This window comes from Coregonus clupeaformis, unplaced genomic scaffold, assembly GCF_020615455.1.
Source record: "Coregonus clupeaformis isolate EN_2021a unplaced genomic scaffold, ASM2061545v1 scaf1400, whole genome shotgun sequence".
Taxonomy (NCBI): domain Eukaryota; kingdom Metazoa; phylum Chordata; class Actinopteri; order Salmoniformes; family Salmonidae; genus Coregonus; species Coregonus clupeaformis.
This window is the reverse complement of record NW_025534854.1, coordinates 89,819-116,700: the sequence shown is the minus strand read 5'-3', so window position 1 is coordinate 116,700 and position 26,882 is coordinate 89,819. Positions and strand designations below refer to the sequence as shown.

Sequence of the window (26,882 nt, the reverse complement as noted above, 5' to 3'; positions counted from 1 at the left end):
CTCTATTTCTGAGATCAGGTTCCTCCGGTGGTTTTTCTGCCTGATACCCTAAAAGGCCTCTTTACCAATTAAATTGACTTTTGGATTTCTATGAGCAGTTTCTGCAGGAGTCCAGTAAATTCCCCAGCCAATAACATGTGTATGGTTTGTCTTCTCATTAGTATGGAAAGTTTTAGACTTCAATGGCTGACCTGATGTAGCCCATAGTCTGTGATTGCGTTCCTATTTATAAAGCTGGTTGGGGGGAGGGGTGGTTAAATAAGGCATTGGAGCAGAGGATCATGATATAGACCAGCATGACTCATCTGACCTCTGACCCCACCAGACAAAAATACATTGACTCCAAGTTCTATTAACATAATATTTCGTATTTCTTTCAACACTGAAGTATTTCTTTCAAGTGCAAACCAACAACATGATTTCATGGAATGGTTTACCCCTATGTTGAAATCACATTAGTCAACTCAATTAAATATCCACCAAAATTCGATGTTGATTTGATGTTATGTCAGGGTTGTGACCTTACCAGAGCACCTCTTTGGGAGTGACCAGGTTCATGGAGCAGCTCTCCAGTCCATCAGGGAAGCGAATGACTTTGGAGTGGACCCAGACGGGAAGGACCATGACAAATGACACCACCCACACAAACAGGTTGATCCAGATGGTCTTAGAGCGGGTTCGGAGGGTCATCAGACGGAACGGGTGCACCACCGCCAGGTACCTATGAGACAGTTGATAGGTCAATGTGAGGAACTGACCAATTAAACCGTTTTAAGTGGAAATCTGACAAAACTATGGTTGTCTGTGAACCAGGAAAACTAATTAAAATGCAAAAAGAGCACCAAGAGGATGTGACATGAGTTGTTAGGGAAATGACATGACAACAGGGATGTATTATCTGTGAGTCGGAGTAGATTACTATGTACACTGCTCAAAAAAATAAAGGGTACACTTAAACAACACAATGTAACTCCAAGTCAATCACACTTCTGTGAAATCAAACTGTCCACTGATTGACAATACATTTCACATGCTGTTGTGCAAATGGAATAGACAACAGGTGGAAATTATAGGCAATTAGCAAGACACCCCCAATAAAGGAGTGGTTCTGCAGGTGGTGACCACAGACCACTTCTCAGTTCCTATGCTTACTGGCTGATGTTTTGGTCACTTTTGAATGCTGGCGGTGTTTTCACTCTAGTGGTAGCATGAGACGGAGTCTACAACCCACACAAGTGGCTCAGGTAGTGCAGCTCATCCAGGATGGCACATCAATGCGAGCTGTGGCAAGAAGGTTTGCTGTGTCTGTCAGCGTAGTGTCCAGAGCATGGAGGCGCTACCAGGAGACAGGCCAGTACATCAGGAGACGTGGAGGAGGCCGTAGGAGGGCAACAACCCAGCAGCAGGACCGCTACCTCCGCCTTTGTGCAAGGAGGAGCAGGAGGCGCACTGCCAGAGCCCTGCAAAATGACCTCCAGCAGGTGTCTGCTCAAACGGTCAGAAACAAACTCCATGAGGGTGGTATGAGGGCCCGACGGTGGGGGTTGTGCTTACAGCCCAACACCGTGCAGGACGTTTGGCATTTGCCAGAGAACACCAAGATTGGCAAATTCGCCACTGGCGCCCTGTGCTCTTCACAGATGAAAGCAGGTTCACACTGAGCACATGTGACAGACGTGACAGAGTCTGGAGACGCCGTGGAGAACGTTCTGCTGCCTGCAACATCCTCCAGCATGACCGATTTGGCGGTGGGTCAGTCATGGTGTGGGGTGGCATTTCTTTGGGGGGCCACACAGCCCTCCATATGCTCGCCAAAGGTAGCCTGACTGCCATTAGGTACCGAGATGAGATCCTCAGACCCCTTGTGAGACCATATGCTGGTGCGGTTGGCCCTGGGTTCCTCCTAATGCAAGACAATGCTAGACCTCATGTGGCTGGAGTGTGTCAGCAGTTCCTGCAAGAGGAAGGCATTGATGCTATGGACTGGCCCGCCCGTTCCCCAGACCTGAATCCAATTGAGCACATCTGGGACATCATGTCTCGCTCCATCCACCAACGCCACGTTGCACCACAGACTGTCCAGGAGTTGGCGGATGCTTTAGTCCAGGTCTGGGAGGAGATCCCTCAGGAGACCATCCGCCACCTCATCAGGAGCATGCCCAGGCGTTGTAGGGAGGTCATACAGGCATGTGGAGGCCACACACACTACTGAGCCTCATTTTGACTTGTTTTAAGGACATTACATCAAAGTTGGATCAGCCTGTAGTGTGGTTTTCCACTTTAATTTTGAGTGTGACTCCAAATCCAGACCTCCATGGGTTGCTAAATTTGATTTCCATTGATAATTTTTGTGTGATTTTGTTGTCAGCATATTCAACTATGTAAAGAAAAAAGTATTGATTAAGATTATTTCATTCATTCAGATCTAGGATGTGCTATTTTAGTGTTCCCTTAATTTGTTTGAGCAGTGTATTATACCACATTATCCTGTTTCTTTTAAATATTATTCTCACTCACACACAGAAAAATGCCTCTCTGTGTTACCCATATACAGTGGGGAAAAAAAGTATTTAGTCAGCCACCAATTGTGCATGTTCTCCCACTTAAAAAGATGAGAGAGGCCTGTAATTGTCATCATAGGTACACGTCAACTATGACAGACAAATTGAGAAAAGAAAATCCAGAAAATCACATTGTAGGATTTTTAATTTATTTATTTGCAAATTATGGTGGAAAATAAGTATTTGGTCACCTACAAACAAGCAAGATTTCTGGCTCTCACAGACCTGTAACTTCTTCTTTAAGAGGCTCCTCTGTCCTCCACTCGTTACCTGTATTAATGGCACCTGTTTGAACTTGTTATCAGTATAAAAGACACCTGTCCACAACCTCAAACAGTCACACTCCAAACTCCACTATGGCCAAGACCAAAGAGCTGTCAAAGGACACCAGAAACAAAATTGTAGACCTGCACCAGGCTGGGAAGACTGAATCTGCAACAGGTAAGCAGCTTGGTTTGAAGAAATCAACTGTGGGAGCAATTATTAGGAAATGGAAGACATACAAGACCACTGATAATCTCCCTCGATCTGGGGCTCCATGCAGGATCTCACCCCGTGGGGTCAAAATGATCACAAGAACGGTGAGCAAAAATCCCAGAACCACACGGGGGGACCTAGTGAATGACCTGCAGAGAGCTGGGACCAAAGTAACAAAGCCTACCATCAGTAACACACTACGCCGCCAGGGACTCAAATCCTGCAGTGCGAGACTTGTCCCCCTGCTTAAGACAGTACATGTCCAGCCCCATCTGAAGTTTGCTAGAGTGCATTTGGATGATCCAGAAGAGGATTTGGAGAATGTCATATGGTCAGATGAAACCAAAATAGAACTTTTTGGTAAAAACTCCACTCGTCGTGTTTGGAGGACAAAGAATGCTGAGTTGCATCCAAAGAACACCATACCTACTGTGAAGCATGTGGGTGGAAACATCATGCTTTGGGGCTGTTTTTCTGCAAAGGGACCAGGACGACTGATCCGTGTAAAGGAAAGAATGATTGGGGCCATGTATTGTGAGATTTTGAGTGAAAACCTCCTTCCATCAGCAAGGGCATTGAAGATGAAACGTGGCTGGGTCTTTCAGCATGACAATGATCCCAAACACACCGCCCGGGCAACGAAGGAGTGGCTTCGTAAGAAGCATTTCAAGGTCCTGGAGTGGCCTAGCCAGTCTCCAGATCTCAACCCCATAGAAAATCTTTGGAGGGAGTTGAAAGTCCGTGTTGCCCAGCGACAGCCCCAAAACATCACTGCTCTAGAGGAGATCTGCATGGAGGAATGGGCCAAAATACCAGCAACAGTGTGTGAAAACCTTGTGAAGACTTACAGAAAACGTTTGACCTGTGTCATTGCCAACAAAGGGTATATAACAAAGTATTGAGAAACTTTTGTTATTGACCAAATACTTATTTTCCACCATAATTTGCAAATAAATTCATTAAAAATCCTACAATGTGATTTTCTGGATTTTTTTTCCTCATTTTGTCTGTCATAGATGACGTGTACCTATGATGAAAATTACAGGCCTCTCTCATCTTTTTAAGTGGGAGAACTTGCACAATTGGTGGCTGACTAAATACTTTTTTTCCCCACTGTAATTAGAGGATACATGATTGAATACTGGACCCAGGATTCAGACCTTCAAGGGTAACAGAATGGGATTTAATTGCCTGCAGGTTTAGTTTAAATGAGTCCTCATTCATTTACACGTATACTAAGTGAATAACAATACGGTGAATTTAGATCTGGTCCCATGATAAATCTGCATCAGCACTTGAAACCAGGAAGACCAGTAAGTTTATCAATGCTCTTGTCAATCAGACCAACCTCAAAATCAATCTCAGTCCCCCTAATATGAATTGTCTTAATAAGCAAGCTGTATTACACAATATTCAGATAACAAGAACAGCAGCAGCAGCACAAGAGCATGGTCTTCATGTATGTCAGTGGTGCATCATTTATAGAAATATGCTGATTTAATTATCTATAGGCTACAACAGCTGTCCTCTGAATGTATGAGTTCCTCTTCCAATTGCATTATCATAGGAGTGGAAAACTGACCCTATATGTCACTGCGACTATATGCCACAAACATACATTCCCATTAAATTACCTAATTTATATCCTTGCAGACATAGGCTGACAACACAATCTATAGAATGGTTGATTGTTTAGCAACAAAACCGATGCGTGCGTAACTGTGGGGCAAAACAGACAGGGTTGGCTTTAGAATGTTGACAACATGTAAATGATATTTAGTCACCAAAGTTGATTGAAAACATAATACATTTGCACAATGAGCACTTGTTGTCTCTCAAATACATCATTAAAGTTGTTGGTTAGCTAGCTAGCTAATTTTAGCCATATTAGCATTGACATGAAATCAATCAAACACCTCAAAACAAGACAGTGTCAAGAACAAGATGAAACTACAGTAGCTGAAACGAGACACTTATGATTCCCCACATGGCAGTTTTTGTCATTGTTGCTAGCCATTTGGCCATCCAGAATCACAACAATTTACAGACTTCTGCCCCATTGAAGGGTGCACATTGTTTTCGTGACGTTGTCAGCTAACCCATCTATACAAAGTCAGGTAGGGTCACTATGTTACTATCTGTAATACAGTGCAGATGAGACTGTAAAGTGAGAGTGAGAGTGTGTAGAGATTGCGGGCGAGACGATTGAGTTTTCATCTTCTACTGGCTTAGAATGAATGGAAAGGTACCTTTGATCATGAGCGCATAAGCACACTCTTCAAGAGCAGAACAGATAGCTAGAGATGATTGTCAGTGAGTTCGGCATCCAACTGGCATATCTTTAATACCCAGGGGACACTGACATGGAGTCCGCTACGCTCATCAATTATACTGAGGCCACGACACCATCTGTATATCACTAGAAACAGGGCATTCAGGGTAAAGAAAACCCACAAATTATTAAACTTCCACAAATCAGTTAAATCAGTTAGTTGTTCCTAATCTGAGCCAGATATCACTTTAAAGAATTTGAGGGAAATTTATTTTCCCTCCAAGTTATGGTACCTCCTTTGAAACATTTTGCATGTTTTTAGTGGGACTTGTCTGGCGCTTTGTACGCAATCAATGTATTTGTATAAGAGTGAATTTAACAAAACCAGAGTAGAATGTCTAGAAATGGCCCTGGATTGGATGGTAAATAAAGTATAGAAAGTGTAACAGCAATTTGCAACACTAAAGGACATTATTGAGTACGTACTTCAGTTTTCTATGGAAGTATAAATAGGAATGTAATCACAGACATCATGGAGTGTAGAGTGTATGGTGAATGCACAATGTTAACATACAGAACGTTCATACCGCAACCCCTGTGAAAGGAAATGTTAGGGACAATACTGTACTAAATGCACAACAGCGGAGTGTTAGCCTGGCTGATGGGTAAATCCATTTGAATTCAAAAACGTTTTGACAGCACCCCTTTTGATTTGAACAAAACCTTTCATATATATTTACCCATTGTTGAATTGTTCAGAAAGTTTCTTTTTGGACCTGAATGCCAAAACATTCAAGAGATAAAGGTGCTCAAAGGTACCCTATTTTGCATACCCTACCATACCATGAGATATCCATGTCTTCATCACTGGAAAAGATAAACGGTTGAGATTGATATCATTTAAAAGCTTACAAACAGGGTTGGCAAACTATTTTCTAATAATACTTTTTATTTATTTTTAGCACTGGAGAAGCCAAGCCCCCCAAAAAAGCCATTTTACATGTGTTGTGATAATTGTGTTGTTTGCCCCATAACCTGTTAGTTCATATGCCTTGTGACCGTGACATATAGGCCTAAGGCCGAAACAATAAGAAGACACAGTGGCAGAAAAATTAAACCACACCTTTGTTTCATCACAAAACCAGAGAGCAACCTCTGTCCGGTAAAATCCACAAACCATATTACATGTAACAAACAGTTACATGACCTACAGCATGGTCAAGCAAGTTAATGTTTCCAACATTTTTGGATTAGTAAACAACTATTGATTTAGAACCAGAGTTACATGACCTACAGCAAGTCGCAAAGAAAACAGGAGCTGCCTCCACTATTCCAGTACCATTTCAACATAATCAAATCACCTATACATAGTCTAATACTGTGACAACTAAAAGATACCAAAAACAATTTAGTCCAATCAATGTAAGCTAAATATGATTTGGCTATCCATGGTTCTGATTTCTGTGTGTGTGTGCACGCATTCAAGTAGAAAAAAACGTTGACTCACCCTACGCCAATGTCATCCTCCTCTCTTTCATGTTTATGAACGTTCTATGACTCCGTCATACAGTACGTTTTTAGTTTTTGTTGTCATAGGCTACCTGGCTAAAATTCTTGCTCACTAGCCTAACTTCCTTTCATTGGCAACGATGAGCCAGCTAGTTAACATTAGCCTACTACAACTAGCTACATATTGATCTTCCATCCTCTCAGGTTGGATCAGAATCACCGTTATAATCATTGGCCAGTACGGAGAATTAAGTAAAAAAAAAGTCAAAATCTAATTTAGGAAAGGGCCAAGTTTAGCTAGCTAGCTAGCCACCGGAGGACAACAACACAACGAGATGCACATTTTGCTCTCAATGTGATGTGATTGGTGTGAAGCCAAAAACAAAATGGCTTCCCTTGACACTTTTTTTTGGTGCCCCAGGACCATTCACAGTTGAGCTGCTGACTGGCTATTATTTCATACTTTTTTATCAAGGGAGGCCAAATGCTCGCTGGCTTCCCTTGCATTCAATGCTACGGGGGTAATAATGTCATACTCTTTTTGACCAGACAACATCAGATATATGGGCTACACATACAGAGACTGAGGGATGCTGTTTCGCTTGTTTGGATGCTTTCTCCGGTGAGATACATTCAGCCTCTTGCGAATTGAAGGAAAATTACGAAACACAGAGAGATGAAAGATACATTATTTTATATATGTTTTTTGGTCAATGTTTTGGGGAAGCATGGCTTCCCTTGGCTCCATGAATACCCACCACTGCTATAATGGGAATATAAATTAAATTTCAACTTTCAAATGGCACCACAAAGATTGTTGGAAGTCCACTCATCAGAGAATGTTGACTTGAATGGGAATATCTCGTTTTAAATTATACTTTCAATCTTCCATAGGAAACCTATTGAAATCATAGAAGTATAGATAATAGAACAGACATGACTATTTACAGTTTTTTTATCGCTTTGGTACTATTTTCACAAGTATGTGGTAAAATGTCACAACTCTTAGTATAAAAATCTAAACAGATCATCAAAAAGGCTGTTTTTTCAAAACTTTAAGCACATTTTCAATTGACTAAGTACAACACACAAAATCACACAGTAACTTTTTCACCAAACCTAATCAGTGTTTCATCTAGAAATACCTTTCATATAAAGTCATTACCTTTCACAATGCCATGCTCACAATACTTTTCATATGATTCTCTTCTCATTTGTTTGAATACATTTGACCATCACTTGATCCAAATGCGCTTAATGGTAAATCACTTAACCTTTTGGTAAACCTATAGATTTTAAACTGGTTTGTCTACTATACATGGACTTTGAGACCTGCAGAAATGAAATGTGTGTTTGTTTGTAAAGTATAAACATCTAAATTACAAGTATGATACATGATAACCATATGTATTGACTACTCGTTATTGCTAATTGATTTCAAATAGTGGTAACCACAATTGGTTACCATATTTAAGGGTATGTGTGAACACTTGCAATTTCTTTCAACATGGAGCAGGATAGACAGCAAGGGAGAGGAAGAAATCAAAGAGCTCGTGGACAAGCGGCCCGTCAGAGAGGTGGGCATTGCCCCCTTGATGAGCTTTAATATTGCAAAAATACTGAACAAAAATATAAACGCTACATGCAACAATTTCTAATATTTTACTGAGTTAAAGTTCATATAAGGAAATCAATCAATTGAAATAAATTAATTAGGCCCTAATCTATGGATTTCACATGACTGGGCAGAGGTGCAGCCATGGGTGGACCTTGGAGGGCATGGGCCCACCCACTTGGAAGCCAGGCCCACCCACTGGGGAGCCAGGCCCAGCCAATCAGAATTAGTTTTTCTCCACAAAATGGCTTATTAGAGACAGAAATACTCCTCAGCACCGCCTCCACCCCCACTCAGACGATCCTGCAGGTGAAGAAGCTGGATGTGGAGGTCCGGGGCTGGCGTGGTTACACGTGGTCTGCGGTTGTGAGGCCGAATTCTCTAAAACAACATTGGAGGCGGCTTAAGGTAGATAAATTAACAGCTCTGGTGGACATTCCTGCAGACAGTATGCCAATTGCGCACTCCCTCGAAATTTGTGGCATTGTGTTGTGTGACAAAACTGCACATTTTAAAGTGGCCTTTTTCTGTCCCCAGCACAAGGAGCATCTGTTCAATGATCATGCGGTTTGTTTAATAAGCTTCTTGAAATGCCACACCTGTCAGGTGGATGGATTATCTTGGCAAAGGAGAAATGCTCACTAACAGGGATGTAAACAAATGTGTGCACAAAATGTTTGAGAAAAATGTCTGGGATTTTTTATTTCAGCTCATGAAACATACGACCACTTTGAATGTAATGAGTGGAGAACAGGAGGGCTTCTTAAAGAAAAACTAACAGGTCTGTGAGAGCCGGAATTCTTATTGGTTGGTAGGTGATCAAATACTTACAGTGGGGGAAAAAAGTATTTAGTCAGCCAACAATTGTGCAAGTTCTCCCACTTAAAAAGATGAGAGAGGCCTGTAATTTTCATCATAGGTACACGTCAACTATGACAGACAAATTGAGAAGAAAAAAAAATCCAGAAAATCACATTGTAGGATTTTTTATGAATTTATTTGCAAATTATGGTGGAAAATAAGTATTTGGTCACCTACAAACAAGCAAGATTTCTGGCTCTCACAGACCTGTAACTTCTTCTTTAAGAGGCTCCTCTGTCCTCCACTCGTTACCTGTATTAATGGCACCTGTTTGAACTTGTTATCAGTATAAAAGACACCTGTCCACAACCTCAAACAGTCACACTCCAAACTCCACTATGGCCAAGACCAAAGAGCTGTCAAAGGACACCAGAAACAAAATTGTAGACCTGTACCAGGCTGGGAAGACTGAATCTGCAATAGGTAAGCAGCTTGGTTTGAAGAAATCAACTGTGGGAGCAATTATTAGGAAATGGAAGACATACAAGACCACTGATAATCTCCCTCGATCTGGGGCTCCACGCAAGATCTCACCCCGTGGGGTCAAAATGATCACAAGAACGGTGAGCAAAAATCCCAGAACCACACGGGGGGACCTAGTGAATGACCTGCAGAGAGCTGGGACCAAAGTAACAAAGCCTACCATCAGTAACACACTACGCCGCCAGGGACTCAAATCCTGCAGTGCCAGACGTGTCCCCCCTGCTTAAGCCAGTACATGTCCAGGCCCGTCTGAAGTTTGCTAGAGTGCATTTGGATGATCCAGAAGAGGATTGGGAGAATGTCATATGGTCAGATGAAACCAAAATAGAACTTTTTGGTAAAAACTGAACTCGTCGTGTTTGGAGGACAAAGAATGCTGAGTTGCATCCAAAGAACACCATACCTACTGTGAAGCATGGGGGTGGAAACATCATGCTTTGGGGCTGTTTTTCTACAAAGGGACCAGGACGACTGATCCGTGTAAAGGAAAGAATGAATGGGGCCATGTATCGTGAGATTTTGAGTGAAAAACTCATTCCATCAGCAAGGGCATTGAAGATGAAACGTGGCTGGGTCTTTCAGCATGACAATGATCCCAAACACACCGCACGGGCAACGAAGGAGTGGCTTCGTAAGAAGCATTTCAAGGTCCTGGAGTGGCCTAGCCAGTCTCCAGATCTCAACCCCATAGAAAATCTTTGGAGGGAGTTGAAAGTCCGTGTTGCCCAGCGACAACCCCAAAACATCACTGCTCTAGAGGAGATCTGCATGGAGGAATGGTATGGTGTTCTTTGGATGTAACTCATGTGACGTCACGAGAGGCTACACAGCTTTCAGCGGGATTGCTCAAGTAGTGCAAGGAGACAAGGTTCAAACAAAACAAGGATTTTATTATAGGTCTTGGGAAATTAACGAAAATATAACAAAATTCTGTTCTCTTGTGGCTCTTTAAGGGTTAACAGTTCAGGGATGTCTCTTCCACATCCAAAGTCATAATTCTCACTCGCTCAGATAACTTTTCCCCAGCCTTACTGTAGTCCACGTTGCAGCTAGTGGCCAACCCAGCAAAAAGTCCTTCCAAATGTCTCTCACGTATTTCCACAGGTGCATATATCCAAAGGTGAGTATTTCCCAAAGGTAAGTATCTCCAAATCCTTATATTCCTCATGGAAGTGGACGTGCAGCCCTCTTGTCCTCCAGAGCGCCCAGGTTGGAGACTGTGTCTCTTCCCTTCCCAAACCTTCAGCTCATCAGCTCCTCATTTGTTTCAGCTGCGTGGGAAGATTGGCCATAGAGGGGTGGAGTTCCCGACCATACCAGCAGATGGAGCCATAGCTGTCTGGGTTTGCAGCCACCTCAGGGGGATGTAACGTCCCTCCAGGACACAGCCTCTCGTGACATCACACATCCCCCTCCTCGGGACCGACGTCCTCGTCGGGGTAAAGGCAGCGAAGAAGGCATCACGCCGGGAGAGGGCGTCCGCATTGCCGTGGTGCTTGCCAGCCCTGTGGACAACAGAAAAGTTAAACGGTTGCAAGCTCAAAAACCATCTGGTTACTCTACTGTTTGATTCCTTGTTCTTGGCCATCCACTGCAGAGGGGCGTGATCAGATACCACCATGAAACGTCGGCCCAGGAGATAGAACCGAAGGGACTCCAGGGCCCAGACTACAGCCAGACATTCTTTCTCCACCGTTGAATAGTTCTTCTCTCTTGGAAGTAACTTTCTGCTTAGGTAGAGAATGGGATGTTCTTCACCGTCATGTGCCTGGGTGAGGACAGCACCCAGACCCACCTCCGAAGCATCCGCTTGGACAATGAATTCCTTCTTGAAGTCTGGTGCCACCAGGATCGGACTGGAGCAGAGTGCTCGCTTCAGGTTGAGGAAAGCCGCCTCCGCCGCAGGGTTCCACTTCACCATTCGTGAGTGGCGTTTGGTCGTCAGCTCCGTCAACGGTGCAGCTATGGTAGCAAAATCTGCAATAAAGCGTCTATAGTAGCCAGCGAGGCCCAAAAATGACCTTACTTGCTTCTTGGTGATGGGCTGCGGCCAGTCCTGTATGGCCCGCAGTTTGGCTTCCTGTGGTTTGACCAACCCCCGCCCAATGGTGTACCCCAGGTAGTTTGTCTCACTGAAGGCCAGCTTGCACTTCTTCAGGTTTGCCGTGAGCCCTGCTTCCCTGAGCGAATCCAGCACCGCTTGTACCCGGGGTATGTGGCTGGCCCAATCCGGACTTTGTATAACAACATCATCCAAATAAGCCGCTGCGTGCCTCTTGTGGGGCGCAAGGACTCGATCCATCAGGCGTTGGAACGTGGCAGGTGCCCCGTGGAGACCAAACGGAAGTCGGGTATACTGGTAGAGCCCCTCCGGGGGTGGCAAAGGCTGTCTTCTCCTTAGACGCCGGGGTCAGGGGCACCTGCCAGTAGCCTTTTGTGAGATCAAGAGTGGTTAGGAAACGAGCATGCCCCAAGGAGTCTATTAAATCATCGACACGAGGCATTGGGTATGCATCAAATTCAGACACTTCATTCAACTTTCGATAGTCATTACAAAATCGTACTGAACCGTCTGGCTTGGGAACTAGTACGATGGGACTTGCCCAGGCACTGTGGGACTCTTCGATTACTCCCAACTCCCGCATCTTCCTTACCTCCTTCTGTATAACCACTTTACGAGCCTCTGGCACGCGGTACGGGCGCTGGTTTACCGTTCGGCCAGGCATGGTGCGGATCTCATGTTGGACCACCTCTGTGTGACCGGGAAGGGAGGAGAAGACATCCTGGTTCTGCTCCACGAGTTCCAGGGCCATCTGTCGTTGATGTGGGGACAGATTTGGACCCAGCTGAACCTCTTCTCGCGCCGGTTCCTTGGTCTCTGTGGGGGGGTAGACAGCTGAACAGCGCCTCTCTGGCGTGCCACTTCTTTAAAAGGTTAACATGATAAATCTGCTCAGTTTTTCTTTTATCTGGTTGCCTCACCTTGTAGTTTACTTCTCCCATGCGTTCAATGACCTCATATGGTCCTTGCCAGGTTGCCAGGAATTTACACTCAACGGTTGGCACCAGGACCAGCACTCTGTCCCCCGGCTTAAACTCCCTGGGTTGAGCAGATCTGTTGTAGGAGGCTTGCTGTTGCCGCTGACTGGCCTCCAGGTGTTCCCGCATCATGGGATAGATGGCCTTCATTCTCTCCCTCATAGCCCCGACATGGTCGATCAGTGTCCGCTGTTGGCATGGCTGCTCCTCCCAGGCCTCCTTGGCGATGTCGAGCAGTCCTCTGGGTCTGTAGGAAAGCAAGAGCTCAAAGGGTAAAAAACCAGTAGAAGACTGAGGTACCTCTCTCACCGCAAATAATATGTAGGGTAACAGCTGATCCCAGTTGCGCCCATCTTCCCCTACCGCTTTCCGCAGCATGGATTTTAGTGTTTTGTTAAAACGTTCGACTAGGCCATCTGTCTGGGGGTGGTAGACCGAGGTTCTCAGCTGTTTGATTTTCAGTAAAGCACAGAGTTCTTTCATCACCCTGGACATGAATGGAGTCCCTTGGTCCGTCAATATCTCTTTTGGGATTCCCAGACTAGTTGAGAGACGGAACAGCTCCTTGGCGATTTGTCTGGATGTAGCCTTCCTCAGCGGAATGGCCTCCGGGTACCGGGATGCATAGTCCAGAATGACCAGAATGTATTGATGTCCCCTGGAACTTTTCGGTAAGGGCCCGACTATGTCTAATCCAATCCTCTCAAAAGGAGTTTCGATAATGGGCAAGGGAATGAGCGGGTTTCTATATGTGGGCTTTGGCGCAACCTGCTGACACTCAGGGCAACTACGGCAGTAGTTCTCTATCTCTTTGTGTACTCCTGGCCAAAAGAAACGTTGCATGATTCTTTCCTTAGTCTTCTCTACCCCTAAGTGGGCCCCTAGCGGGTGTGTGTGTGCTAGGTTGAGTACTGTGGCCCGATAGGGCTGTGGCACGAGGAGCTGTTCATGCACTTCATCATTTTTCTTGACTATCTGATATACTAACCCCCGGTTTACTGCGAAAATGGGGGTAAGTAGGGTTTGTCTTATCACCTAACACTACACCTTCTAATACCTGCACATTTCTTAAGGCATTTGCAAGAGTAGGATCTTGTAATTGAGCCGTACCATACTGGCCTGTGAGAGGGGGAAGCTCTTGGGTGCCTGGGACGTCTTCTTCACTGGAGAACGGAGCACTTTCCTGGGCTGCGTTCTCTTCTCCCGTATCCGGACCAGTCTCAGTGTCGGTCTGGGCACCTGCCATCCCTATCAGAGCCCGGGCGGGAGTGAGTAACTCGGAGGATTGCACCGGAGCCTTCCCAGGATGAGTCTTGCCTCTCCGTTTCCGAGGTACTCGGGTTATCCTCTCCTGAGACTCTCTCCAGAGTGGGTAAAAGGCTGGGCAGTCTCGTCCAATTAGGACAGGGACGGGGAGGGAATCAACCACCCCCGCCGTCGTGTGTATGGTTCCCCGTGTGCTGGTCATTGTAAGTTCAGTAATGGGGTATTCTCTGGTGTCCCCATGGACACAGGAAACTGGGAGGACTTTCCCCGGGGGTCAGACACGTTGGGCCCACCAAATCCTTACGCACCAGGGTGGCCCGGCTACCAGAATCCAGTAAGGCCTCCACATCATGGTGATTCACAGTTACCGGGCAGGTGGGGGGTCGATCTGGGCCGCCATCTACGACTCCCAAGAGCGAGGCAAAACGGTGTGTGGGTGCTGAGCTGGAGGACTCCGCAGTGGGCATAGGTTCCTCGGCTGGTTTCCCACACTGCCAGGAGATATGTCCCATCTCCCCACACCGGTAACACTGTCGAGTTTCCCCCTCCTGGTGTACTCTTCTTGGACCCGCCTGGTTTCTGGCTCCCCCTGGAGCCGGGATAAGTCCTGACGTGGCTGGGTTCGAGACCTTGGGGTCCTTTGGACGGGTTCTTCCCATTTGTGGTGGGGCCGCACTCCTGGGGTCTTTTCGGAAGCATTCAGCATCTCCGCTGTGGCCTGGTACTTTTCCACAGCTTCCACGGTCAGATCAGCCGTGGTCAAGGCCTGTTGACTGATGAACCGTTTTGCCTCATAAGGCAGGGCGCGTAGGTAACGATCCACCACAACGGCCTCCACCACCGCCGCTGCTGTATTCCTCTGCGGATCCAGCCATTTCCTTGCGATTCGGACAAGTTCATGCATCTGCGCCCGAGGAGGTTGGTCAGGTTGGAAGGTCCAGCTGTGAAAGCGCTGGGCCATACCAAACTTTGTGAGTCCATATCTGCTGAGGATCTCAGACTTCAGGGCATCATAGTCAGTAACCTGGTCAGGGCCCAGGTCCCGGACAGCATTCAGCGATTCCCCGGTTAGAAAGGGGGCTAACAGACCAACCCACTGTTGCTTGGGCCAGGCTTCCCTAGTGGCCGTGGCCTCAAATGCATGCAGGTATGCCTCAATGTCATCGGTAGCTCCCATCTTAGATATAAAGTCACTTGCCTTTATTGGGCGGGTATTTTGGACCACCCTCTGTCTCTGCAACTGCAATTCCTCTGCCTTCAGAAGGTTGGCTTTCTTTTGCTCCTCCAAGAGAGCCACGTTTGCTTGCATCTGGGCTTGCTGGCCAGCAACAAGGGCTTTCAATATGTCCTCCATTTCAGTCGGCGGGGAGCCTACGGCCAACTTGGAAAACTGGGTGATCAAACCTTCGGTATCCTCCTCTGACATGCACTATTAACGCTTGAGCGTGCCCGTATTCTCCACCATCTGTGACGTCACGAGAGGCTACACAGCTTTCAGCGGGATTGCTCAAGTAGTGCAAGGAGACAAGGTTCAAACAAAACAAGGATTTTATTATAGGTCTTGGGAAATTAACGAAAATATAACAAAATTCTGTTCTCTTGTGGCTCTTTAAGGGTTAACAGTTCAGGGATGTCTCTTCCACATCCAAAGTCATAATTCTCACTCGCTCAGATAACTTTTCCCCAGCCTTACTGTAGTCCACGTTGCAGCTAGTGGCCAACCCAGCAAAAAGTCCTTCCAAATGTCTCTCACGTATTTCCACAGGTGCATATATCCAAAGGTGAGTATTTCCCAAAGGTAAGTATCTCCAAATCCTTATATTCCTCATGGAAGTGGACGTGCAGCCCTCTTGTCCTCCAGAGCGCCCAGGTTGGAGACTGTGTCTCTTCCCTTCCCAAACCTTCAGCTCATCAGCTCCTCATTTGTTTCAGCTGCGTGGGAAGATTGGCCATAGAGGGGTGGAGTTCCCGACCATACCAGCAGATGGAGCCATAGCTGTCTGGGTTTGCAGCCACCTCAGGGGGATGTAACGTCCCTCCAGGACACAGCCTCTCGTGACGTCACACTCAGCATTCTTTGTCCTCCAAACACGACGAGTTGAGTTTTTATCAAAAAGTTCTATTTTTGTTTCATCTGACCATATGACATTCTCCCAATCCTCTTCTGGATCATCCAAATGCACTCTAGCAAATTTCAGACGGGCCTGGACATGTACTGGCTTAAGCAGGGGGACACGTCTGACACTGCAGGATTTGAGTCCCTGGCGGCGTAGTGTGTTACTGATGGTAGGCTTTGTTACTTTGGTCCCAGCTCTCTGCAGGTCATTCACTAGGTCCCCCCGTGTGGTTCTGGGATTTTTGCTCACCGTTCTTGTGATCATTTTGACCCCTCGGGGTGAGATCTTGCGTGGAGCCCCAGATCGAGGGAGATTATCAGTGGTCTTGTATGTCTTCCATTTCCTAATAATTGCTCCCACAGTTGATTTCTTCTAACCAAGCTGCTTACCTATTGCAGATTCAGTCTTCCCAGCCTGGTGCAGGTCTACAATTTTGTTTCTGGTGTCCTTTGACAGCTCTTTGGTCTTGGCCATAGTGGAGTTTGGAGTGTGACTGTTTGAGGTTGTGGACAGGTGTCTTTTATACTGATAACAAGTTCAAACAGGTGCCATTAATACAGGTAACGAGTGGAGGACAGAGGAGCCTCTTAAAGAAGAAGTTACAGGTCTGTGAGAGCCAGAAATCTTGCTTGTTTGTAGGTGACCAAAGACTTATTTTCCACCATAATTTGCAAATAAATTCATAAAAAATCCTACAATGTGATTTTCTGGATTTTTTTTCCTCATTTTGTCTGTCATAGTTGACGTGTACCTATGATGACAATTACAGGCCTCTCTCATCTTTTTAAGTGGGAGAACTTGCACAATTGGTGGCTGACTAAATACTTTTTTTCCCCACTGTATATTTCGCCCCCCAGTCCTTTTTCCATACAACTTAGTCTAAAGGTGTCGAATGAGTTTCCTGTAAACAATAGATATTATATTCCTTCTCTTTTAGCCAGGTAAAGACTGATCGACTTTTCTTATTATCTGCTAAGCAATTACAACTAGCTATACTTATTTCACCAATTACCATAATGAGATACAAGTTTTGATTATACTTACCATAATACATATGTTTGTAAACTTACCATTAAGAAGTACCTTGATAATTGAGTGTCCATATAGCTGTACCATGATATTTGCACTGTTAAGCATGCTGTTGCTGCAAGTAAGTAAACCTCTAATTGTCTTCCAATATTCCACCCGCTAAAACCTCCCCCCATCCCAAGTTGGCTTGTCGTCCCAGTGACTGGCTGACCATCCCTGGACACATGGATCCTAGGGCCTTTAAGAAATAGGGGCCCAACCGTTAAAAAGAGCACACCTACAGTACAGAACCAGATCCGCAGCCAACATAATTTTGAACGCCTTCGCCTCTGTTGTACTGTATCTAGTTATTTAAAAATATTAATATTAATTTATTCCCACAATTGAGGGATTGTTACCTATAAGAAGGGCTGGCAATAGAAATTCTACATTATTGTCAACAGATATGGGATGCATACACTCACTCACCACACCCCTCCAAAACAAACACCTCTGCCCCTCTCCCCCCTTCAACCCATAGATTGACCTACACCCACCCTAAGTATGCATTGTTTGCTATTGGATTAACTGGTAGTTAAAACAACTAAATTGAAAATATATCATTATGTTGTGTTTTGCTGATTAAACCAATGTTCTCATTACATTTCACAATAAACATATATTTTGAATCAATGGTTGTGTAGTGAGAGATGTTTACAATCCAAATGAATGCACAATGACAGGTTCTGAATGAAAGACTGGCTGCGTTATAAATGTGACCAGTTTTAAGTTTTGTACTAAGAGTTGTGAAAATAGTACCAAAGCGATAAAAAATAACTAAGTTGACATTCGACAGTTGGTGGACCGGTGGCGATCTTTGTGGTAGTAATTAGAAGTTTTCAAATCATTTTAAATTTCAATGGTGCACCAGCTAAATTGAAGTGGTCTGAAGGGATAAGTCCATTCTATGAATTATATTTATATGATTGAAATGACACCCACCCTGTATTCAAGAGGATGTTGTGTCTCAACCGATGGCGGGCACAACACAAAAACAGATGATGTAAAGTAGGGTCTAAGCTACAACATATTCAAATATGAAAAAAATCTGAGTTTACTCGATTTTTGATAATTGACGTTAAAGCGGCAATCAGCAGTACAAACAATAACAAAGCGCTCTCCTCACCCCTGTTTTGGTAAAAAGATGAGGGATGGGGCTGGAAAAATGTAACCTCTCAAATTCATAACCAGAACAATGGATGCAAGAACTGACCCATCCATGATATCAAAATACAGAAATACCGGTTGTATTCCTCTATTTTGAAAGTTACATTTTGGGACTATATCAACAATGGACTAATGAAACAAATACCAAAATATAGCTTTTTGGGTTGGAGTTTTCCTTTAAAAACATCAAGACCAAAAAAGTGTTAATCAAATCAAAATATATTATATATTTGAGAATCTTCAACGTAGCCACACTTTGCCTTCATGACAGCTTTGCACACTCTTGGCATTCTCTCAACCAGCTTCATGAGGTAATCACCTGGAATGCATTTCAATTAACAGGTGTGCCATCTTAAAAGTTAATTTGTGGAATGTCTTTCCTTCTTAATGCGTTTGAGCCAATCAGTTGTGTTGTGACAAGGTAGGTGGGGGTATACAGAAGATAGCCCTATTTGGTAAAAGACCAAGTCCATATTGTGGCAAGAACAGCTCAAATAAGCAAAGAGAAACGACAGTCCATCATTACTTTAAGACATGAAGGTCAGTCAATACGGAACATTTCAAGAACTTTGAACGTTTCTTCAAGTGCAGTCGCAAAAACCATCAAGCACTATGATGAAACTGGCTCTCATGAGGACCACCACAGGAAAGGAAGACCCAGAGTTACCTCCGCTGCAGAGGATAAGTTCATTAGAGTTACCAGCCTCAGAAATTGCAGCCCAAATAAATGCTTCACAGAGTTCAAGTAACAGACACATCTCAACATCAACTGTTCAGAGGAGACTGCGTGAATCAGGACGTCATGGTCGAATTGCTGCAAAGAAACCACTACTAAAGATAAGAAGAAGAGACTTGCTTGGGCCAAGAAACACGAGCAATGGACATTAGACCGGTGGAAATCTGTCCTTTGGTCTGATGAGTCCAAATTGGAGATTTTTGGTTCCAACCGCCGTGTCTTTGTGAGACGCAGAGTAGGTGAACGGATGATCTTCGCCATTGTGGCTCCCACCGTGACGCATGGTGGAGGTGTGATGGTGTGGGGGTGCTTAGCTGGTGACAATGTCAGTGATTTATTTAGAATTCAAGGCACACTTAACCAGCATGGCTACCAAAGCATTCTGCAGCGATATGCCATCCCATCTGGTTTGCGCTTAGTGGGACTATCATTTGTTTTTCAACAGGACAATGACCCAAAACACACCTCCAGGCTGTGTAAGGGCTATTTGACCAAGAAGGAGAGTGATGGAGTGCTGCATCAGATGACCTGGCCTCCACAATCACCCGACCTCAACCCAATTGAGATGGTTTGGGATGAGTTGAACCGCTGAGTGAAGGAAAAGCAGCCAGCAAGTGCTAAGCATATGTGGGAATTCCTTCAAGACTGTTGGAAAAGCATTCCTCATGAAGCTGGTTGAGAGAATGCCAAGAGTGTGCAAAACTGTCATCAAGGCAAAGGGTGGCTACTTTGAAGAATCTCAAAAATAAAATATAAAATATATTTTGATTTGTTTAATACTTTTTGGTACTACATGATTACATATGTGTTATTTCATAGTTTTGATGTCTTCACTATTATTCTACAATGTGCAAAATAGTAAAAATAAAGAAAAACCCTTGAATCAGTAGGTGTCCAAACTTTTGAGTGGTATTGTATACACACACACACTATATATATATATATATACACATACATACACACACAGTTGAAGTCGGAAGTTTACATACACTTAGGTTGGAGTCATTAAAACAGGGAACTTTTACTAGGATTAAATGTCAGGAATTGTGAAAAACTGAGATTAAATGTATTTGGCTAAGGTGTATGTAAACTTCCGACTTCAACTGTATGTGTATATATACAGTTGAAGTCGGAAGTTTACATACACCTTAGCTAAAGGTCAGGGCTTTGTGATGGGCACTCCAATACCTTGACTTGGTTGTCCTTAAGCCATTTTGCCACAACTTTGGAAGTATGCTTGGGGTCATTGTCCATTTGGAAGACCCATTTGCGACCAAGCTTTAACTGATGTCTTGAGATGTTGCTTCAATATATCCACATAATTTTCCTTCCTCATGATGCCATCTATTTTGTGAAGTGCACCAGTCCCTCCTGCAGCAAAGCACCCCCATAGCATGATGCTGCCACCCCCATGCTTCACGGTTGGGATGGTGTTCTTCAGCTTGCAAGTTACCCCCTTTTTCCTGTGGATATAGATACTTTTGTACCTGTTTCCTCCAGCATCTTCACAATGTCCTTTGCTGTTGTTCTGGGATTGATTTGCACTTTTCGCACCAAAGTACGTTCATCTCTAGGAGACAGAACGCATCTCCTTCCTGAGCGGTATGACGGCTGCGTGGTCCCATGGTGTTTATACTTGGGTAATATTGTTTGTACAGATGAACGTGGTACCTTCAGGCGTTTGGAAATTGCTCCCAAGGATGAACCAGACTTGTGGAGGTCTGCAATTTTTTTTCTGAGGTCTTGGCTGATTTCTTTTGATTTTCCAATGATGTCAAGTAAGGAGGCACTGAGTTTGAAGGTAGGCCTTGAAATACATCCACAGGTACACCTCCTAATGTACTCAATGATGTCAATTAGCCTATCAGAAGCCATTACTTAATTGACTGGAATTTTCCAAGCTGTTTAAAGGCACAGTCAACTTAGTGTATGTAAACTTTTGACCCACTGGAATTGTGATACAGTGAATTATAATTGAAATAATCTGACTGTAAACAATTGTTGGAAAAATTACTTGTGTCATGCGCAAAGTAGATGTCCTAACCGACTTACCAAAACTATAGTTTGTTAACAAGAAATGTGTGGAGTGGTTGAAAAACAAGTTTTAATGACTTCAAACTAAGTGTATGTAAACTTCGACTTCAACTGTGTATATATATATATATTATACACTATATATATTTATCTATTAATTTTTACAGGTAAATTGACTGAGAACACATTCTCATTTACAGCAACGACCTGGGGAAAAGTTACAGGGGGGTGGAGAGGGAATGAGCCAATTGGGAGTTGGAGATGATTAGGTGGCCATGATGATATGAGGGTTAGATTGGAAATTTAGCCAGGACACCGGGTTTAACACCCCTACTCTTACGATAAGTGCCATGGAATCTTTAGTGATCAAAGAGAGACACAGAAAGACAGCACCCTTCATATCACCTCCACCTTACCCGACACCCTAAACCCACTACAATTTGCATACCGCCCAACAGATTCACGAATGACGCAATCCCCATGATCAGGGATGAGTTGTTGAGGGAAGTGAGTAATGGGAGAAAGTCTCCAGAGATGGTCTGGAGAAGGGAGGAGGGGATGGGGTCGAGTGGGATTTTATCTGGAGAGAGAGTAGAAAGAGCTCAAGGCGTAGGGTAGTTATGTGTGAGTGGGACCAGTGGACTCAATAGGCTGAGTGAAAAGGCTGATATATATTCATATTTTGGACTCTGACATTGCTAGTTCTGATATTTCTTAATTTCTGGTTTTAAAATTGTTATGTTATTGCTAGATATTACTGCACTGTTGAAACATAAGCATTTCGCTGCACCTGCGATAACATCTGCAAATCTGAGTACGCAACCAATAAACGTTGATTTGACATCCCGAGTGGCTCAGTGGTCTAAGGCAGTGCTAGCTGTGCCACTAGAGATCCTGGTTCGAATCCAGTCGTAGACGCGTCCAGGAGGGGGAATGCCTGTGTTGCAACGCCAGGGTTGTGGGTTCGATTCCCACGGGGGCCAGTATGATAAAATATGCTCACTACTGTAAGTCGCTCTGGACAAAGCGTCTGCTTATGTACTGTTACTAACATACACCCTTTTCCACTAATGAGACACTTAACCTTCAACAGCTTGGCAAAGTCAACTCTCCAATTATGAACAGAATCTAATGAAGTGTCTTATTACATACTCAGTGCATGGCATGCAAGGACATGTTCCAAATATAATCAGGGCTTATGACAGAAATTGATTTCCTAATTGTAATTTTGGTGTTTTTATGTGCCGGTCTCCTAGCTGTGCTCTATTGACAACCGGCAATAGAGCACAAACAGACGGCACTCAGGCAAACTGACTCCCATCTCATATGACTCACCTGTCCAGGCTGACAGCGGTCATGACGGCTGCACAGGCCACCTGATTGCAGTTGTCCAGGGAGGTAATGATGGTGCAGAGGGTGCTGCCAAACACCCAGTGCCCCCCACGCGCCCACTGGTGGATCAGGAAGGGCATGACCGTCACATGGACCACATCAGCCACGGCCAGGTTACAGATGTATACGTCTGGGACTGTCTTCTTTGTGGTCCTGTAGAATAACACACATCTTAGCACTGTCTGTACTCTGTGTTCCATACATTCAGAACTAACAATAGTGGACTGCATAACTACTGCATACTTATCACATCTAACAACAAAGCAACCTTAATCTGTGCTTGTTCAATTTTGTTCTGTGGGCTGTTCTGCCTCAAAGGGCAGAAAGAATGGTAGGTAGGTTGGTGATGGTGGAGGATGTCATTAACATTCTTATTGTCATACACAAGCTTGCTGGTTCGCAACCCATCCCAAACCCTTACTGACTGGTAAAATCAAAGGCCTTGCTTCAAAGACTCTCTGTATGAAAATAGGACTGGGCCATCTACAATTTAGTGTACACAGTACACACAGCCCGGTAATGGGATCTTTAGGATTGCTTTTCAAGTCCATTGTTCCACCTAAAGCAATGTTTCCCAACTCCAGTCCTCGAGTACCCCCAACAGCACACAGTTTTGTTGTAGACCTGGACAAACTCACCTGATTCAACTCATTGAGGGATTGATGATTAGTTGACAAGTTCAATCAGGTTTGCTGGTCCGGGGCTACAACAGAAATGTGTACTGTTGTGGGTACTTGAGGACTGGAGTTTGGGAAACGCTGACCTAAAGGAGCTGCTGACACTAACATGGTCTAACATGGTCTAAGGCACTGCATCGCAGTGCGTGAGCTGTCCCCTAGAGATGCCTGGTTCGAATGCAGGATTGTTCCATGTAGCTGTCCTCGACTGACCATATCCTGAGTCGAGCGCAGCAATGGGCCCAACGTCGTCCCAGGGTAGGGGGGGAATGGCCGACACATGCTAGCACACCTCCCGTTCAACGCCAGGGTTGTGGGTTCGATACGCTGGGCCAGTACTGAAACAAAAAATATGCACTCACTAACTGTAAATTGTTGGTCCCATGTTTCATGAGCTGAAATAAAAGATCCCAGAAATGTTCCATACACAAAAAAAAGCTTATTTCTCTCAAATTTGGTGCACAAATGTGTTTAATTCCCTTTTAGTCAGCATTTCTCCTTTGCAAAGATAATCCATCCACCTGACAGGTGTGGCATATCAAGAAGCTGATTAAACAGCATGATCATTACACAGGTGCACCTTGTGCTGGGGACAATAAAAGGCCACTAAAATGTGCAGTTTTGTCACACAACACAATGCCTCAGATGTCTCAAGTTTTGAGGGAGAGTGCAATTGGCATGCTGACTGCAGGAATGTCCACCAGAGATGTTGCCAGAGAATTGAATGTTAATTTCTCTACCATACTGCAACCTGGTCTCAGAGAATTTCATATTATACTGTACGGAAATCCGAGACACTCCATTTAGTATGATATGTTACGTTTCGTATGGTATGTATTAATTTGTGGATGTCCGTCACCCATTTCATATGATATATTACGAATTACAATTTGGATTATATGTTACGAATTTGCAAATGTACAAAATGTTACGGATTTTCAAAAAGTACAATATGTTACGAACGTTAGCTAGGCTAGAGGTTAGGGTTAAGTTTAGGAGTTAGGTTAAAGGGTTAAGGTTAGGGGAAGGGTTAGCTAAAAGGGTTAAGGTTATGGTTAGGGGAAGGGTTAGCTAACATGCTAAGTAGTTGCAAGGTAGCTAAAAAGTAGTAAGTAGTTGAAAAGTTGCTAAGCTTGTTCATAATGAGATTCGAACTCGCAACCTTTGGGTTGCTAGACGTTCGCGTTGTAACCATCTGTCTTCTATAACCATACCAAACGTAACATATCATACTAATTTGAGTATCCTGGATTTAAATGTACTGTTATGCCTAGTCTATGAGACGTTTTAGAGAATTTGGCAGTACATCCAACCGGCCTCACAACCACACCAGCCCAGGACCTCCACATCTGGCTTTTTCAACTGCGGGATCGTCTGAGACCAGCCAACCAGACAGCTGATGAAACTGTGGGTTTGCACAAACTAAGGATTTCTGCACAAACTGATAGAAACCATCTCAGGGAAGCTAATCTGCGTGCTTGTCGTCCTCACTAGGGTCTTGACCTGACTGCAACTGGCCACTGTCACGCTGAAGAAGTGTGCTCTTCACGGATTAATCCAGGTTTCAACTGTACCGGGCAGATGGCAGACAGCATGTATGGCGTCATGTGGGCGAGCGGCTTGCTGATGTCAACATTGTGAACAGAGTGCCCCATGGTGGCGGTGGGGTTATGGTATGGGCAGGCATAAGCTACGGACAACGAACACAATTGCATTTTATCGCTGACAATTTGAATGCACAGAGATACCGTGACGAGATCCTGAGACCCATTGTCGTGCCATTCATCCGCCGCCATCACCTCATGTTTCAGCATTATAATGCACGGCCCCATGTCGTAAGGATCTGTACACAATTCCTTGAAGCTGAAAATGTACCAGTTCTTCCATGGCCTGCATACTCACCAGACATGTCACCCATTGAGGTATCAGCTGACCTCAATCTCTCGTTTGGTAATTCTAGAACGGACGGGCGAGAGATGGCGGACTGAAGATGGCGGTGCAGAATGCCTAATGAGAAATCGCAATATTCAATATCTCTAAAAACTGACTAAATAGTAGCACTACACTGATCTATTTACTCGTGGGCAATAACATTCAAGCTGGATAATAACCCCCAAAAATGTATAAGGCTAGCGAAGGTTAATGATAAATATTACAAACACAGTCAAGGCCAAAACATGTCGGAGAGAAACCAGGGAAAAAATTTTAGAACTAAACTCAAAGAGAAACTATGAGATTCCTCGACAGACACAGATTATTTATGCTTTTCACCACTTGATACAGTAAGAGTGGAAACCGACCTGCTAAAATCAATAAATTATACATTGGGCATACTTTAACTTGTCAGTAAATAAATAAAGAAGGGGAGCCTCGAAATGAGTGATGAAAAAGCTGCAACAATGGAGAAAGAAACAAACAAGCTAAAAGGTACAGTCAATACTATTGAAACGGACGTTAAAGAACTTAAAAAGGAGAACATGTTTCTGAGAGAAGCCTTACTTGAAACAGACTAGATCAATGCGAGAATCTGGTACTTACTGGTATTAAAGAGAATGAGGGTGAAGATCCTGAAAGTGTGGTGAAAGAATTCCTTCTTAAACCGCTACAGATCCCAGGCGATAATGTCGACAAAATCAAACTTGAACATATACACCGTTTCGGACAGAGGACAGCGATACGAGTGCTCAATCGTTGCCAAATTAGCATTTTTGAAATATAAAATAATGGTCAAAAGACTCGCTCGCACAAAAACAGGAATGAATCATCAGTTCCCAAAGGAAACTGCAGAACAGTGCAAAGTTCTGGACCCACTCTTCAAGGTGAATAGACTTAAAGGGAAACGCAGCTCTTGTTGTCGAGAAACTGTACATTGATAATCAACTGTTCAATTTCCCATAGAGGAGTTGATTAATGGAACACCCAATACTATCTATGGTAGGGATTGTAATAATAAAATACAACAATTGATAAAGAAATAAACTACAAATACACTATACCATTCAAGATAGTGTGGGGATCTAGATGTGATGCCTAGCTTAGAAAGAATACATTAATGATTAAACATAATAGGTTTGTACTGTACTGATATAAATTGTTTCACATAACAAGCTGTGATTAATGTGAGGAATGTTAGGGAGTAGGGTGAGACAGACTTGTATTTCTCACAGACACATACACACTGCCTCTTTGTTAAACCATCACACTCAAGGACATGTGTACTGCAAAAAGGTGCTGACTCTACAGGGTGTGATGATAACAACTTATGCCTGGCAACAGTGTGCAACGGTAAAGCGCCAAGGGTCTGGGACCAGCCTGTGCGGCAACGATTGGCTGAGTAAGTCTAAACCACGCTCAGTCTCTACTCTGATTGGCCAGCAGGGAGCGGGAACTATCTCTGTCAGAGTATTTGAAGAAGAACTTAGAACAATGGATCAGTTCTCTGAATGCCCTGCGTGGTATTTCAGTGGACCCGTATATACGAACATCATATTTACCATTGAAGGTTTTGCATTAATTAAAATACTAGTATATCTTAGAAGACGTGTTGACCTCTTTTGTTCCTAATACCAGATTTGAATTGACGCAACTTAACAATAGGGAATGTTGTA

The 26,882-nt window shown here is 44.1% G+C and overlaps 1 protein-coding gene across 1 annotated transcript in view; it reads right to left on the bottom strand.

Moving 5' to 3' along the window:
• The window catches only part of LOC121555951 (melanin-concentrating hormone receptor 2-like), a 47,080-nt gene that overhangs the window by 1,589 nt on the left and 18,609 nt on the right, over positions 1–26,882 (bottom strand). The window contains exons 2-3 of the mRNA XM_041869793.2: positions 22,541–22,750; positions 527–721 (exon numbers count right to left, since the gene is read on the bottom strand). Coding sequence (XP_041725727.1) covers positions 527–721; positions 22,541–22,750 — 405 coding nt within the window. The remainder of the gene's footprint in view (positions 1–526; positions 722–22,540; positions 22,751–26,882) is intronic.